Source organism: Gregarina niphandrodes, assembly GCF_000223845.1.
Source record: "Gregarina niphandrodes unplaced genomic scaffold scaffold00187, whole genome shotgun sequence".
NCBI classification, from domain to species: Eukaryota; Apicomplexa; class Conoidasida; order Eugregarinorida; family Gregarinidae; genus Gregarina; species Gregarina niphandrodes.
The window spans coordinates 2462-3197 of record NW_011645948.1 but is presented as its reverse complement, the minus strand read 5'-3'; the positions used below and the strand labels follow the sequence as shown (position 1 = coordinate 3197).

The window sequence follows — 736 nt, the reverse complement described above, 5'->3', positions numbered from 1 at the left end:
GAGCTGGGTACTGGTGGCTTTGCCGAAATCCTAGTTGCTGCCACGTCCTCTGAACGATCCGCGACCTCGGCCTCTGGGTCGGCCTCGGCCGCGTCCTGGTCCGATCGAGGGCATAGCCCCGTTCTGCCATAACTGTAGTCCGCGTACAATACCGGCCTTCGACACAAGTGCGATAATGTTGGCCGTATCAAGTGCCGATAGGTTGAGGTAGTTTTGTGCATTGCAGTAGTTAAGTCGTTCAACAAACTCTTCAAATCTGCCTGACTGCTTAAGTGCTTCATAGCATTGGCCACGTAGTTGGTTGGCCAATTGCAGTTTCTCGACAGCGGTAGTGGTAGACGCGGTCATGGTAGTGTATGTGGCATTCAGAATTGCACGATAATCAGCTCCGACGAGGGTCATAGTAATAGCAATTAATTAAATAAATCAAGTTCGTTAGCGATAGTCGTTTGCAAGAGATTGTTCAGTCAAATACTTATCAAGTTCAGCTTTTCGAAAAAGGATAAAATTTTTAAATGTTTACTGTTTCGTGTTGGAGACGGCGTCTCCCGGTGAATAATAAATCAGCGTCCGGAGGTCTCTTGCGGGTATTAATTAATTCTTCGGTCTGCAATTGTGGGCGAGATATATAGTTGCTCTGTGTGCGTTTAGGTTCTTGTGTGCGGTTCATCTCTTGTGTGCGATAGAACTTGTCGTTGGCCCACATTCGATTTTCTGCGGTATCTCTCTTCTCGGC

General features: G+C 47.4%; 1 protein-coding gene across 1 annotated transcript; it reads right to left on the bottom strand.

The window, feature by feature from the left end:
* Window positions 1-30: 30 nt before the first annotated feature.
* On the bottom strand, window positions 31-402 carry GNI_221950 (hypothetical protein; the record flags this gene model as incomplete). The annotated part of the gene is made up of 1 exon (XM_011135607.1): window positions 31-402. One exon carries the CDS (start codon window positions 400-402, stop codon window positions 31-33), a length of 372 nt encoding a protein of 123 aa, XP_011133909.1.
* Between the last annotated feature and the right edge of the window lie 334 nt (window positions 403-736).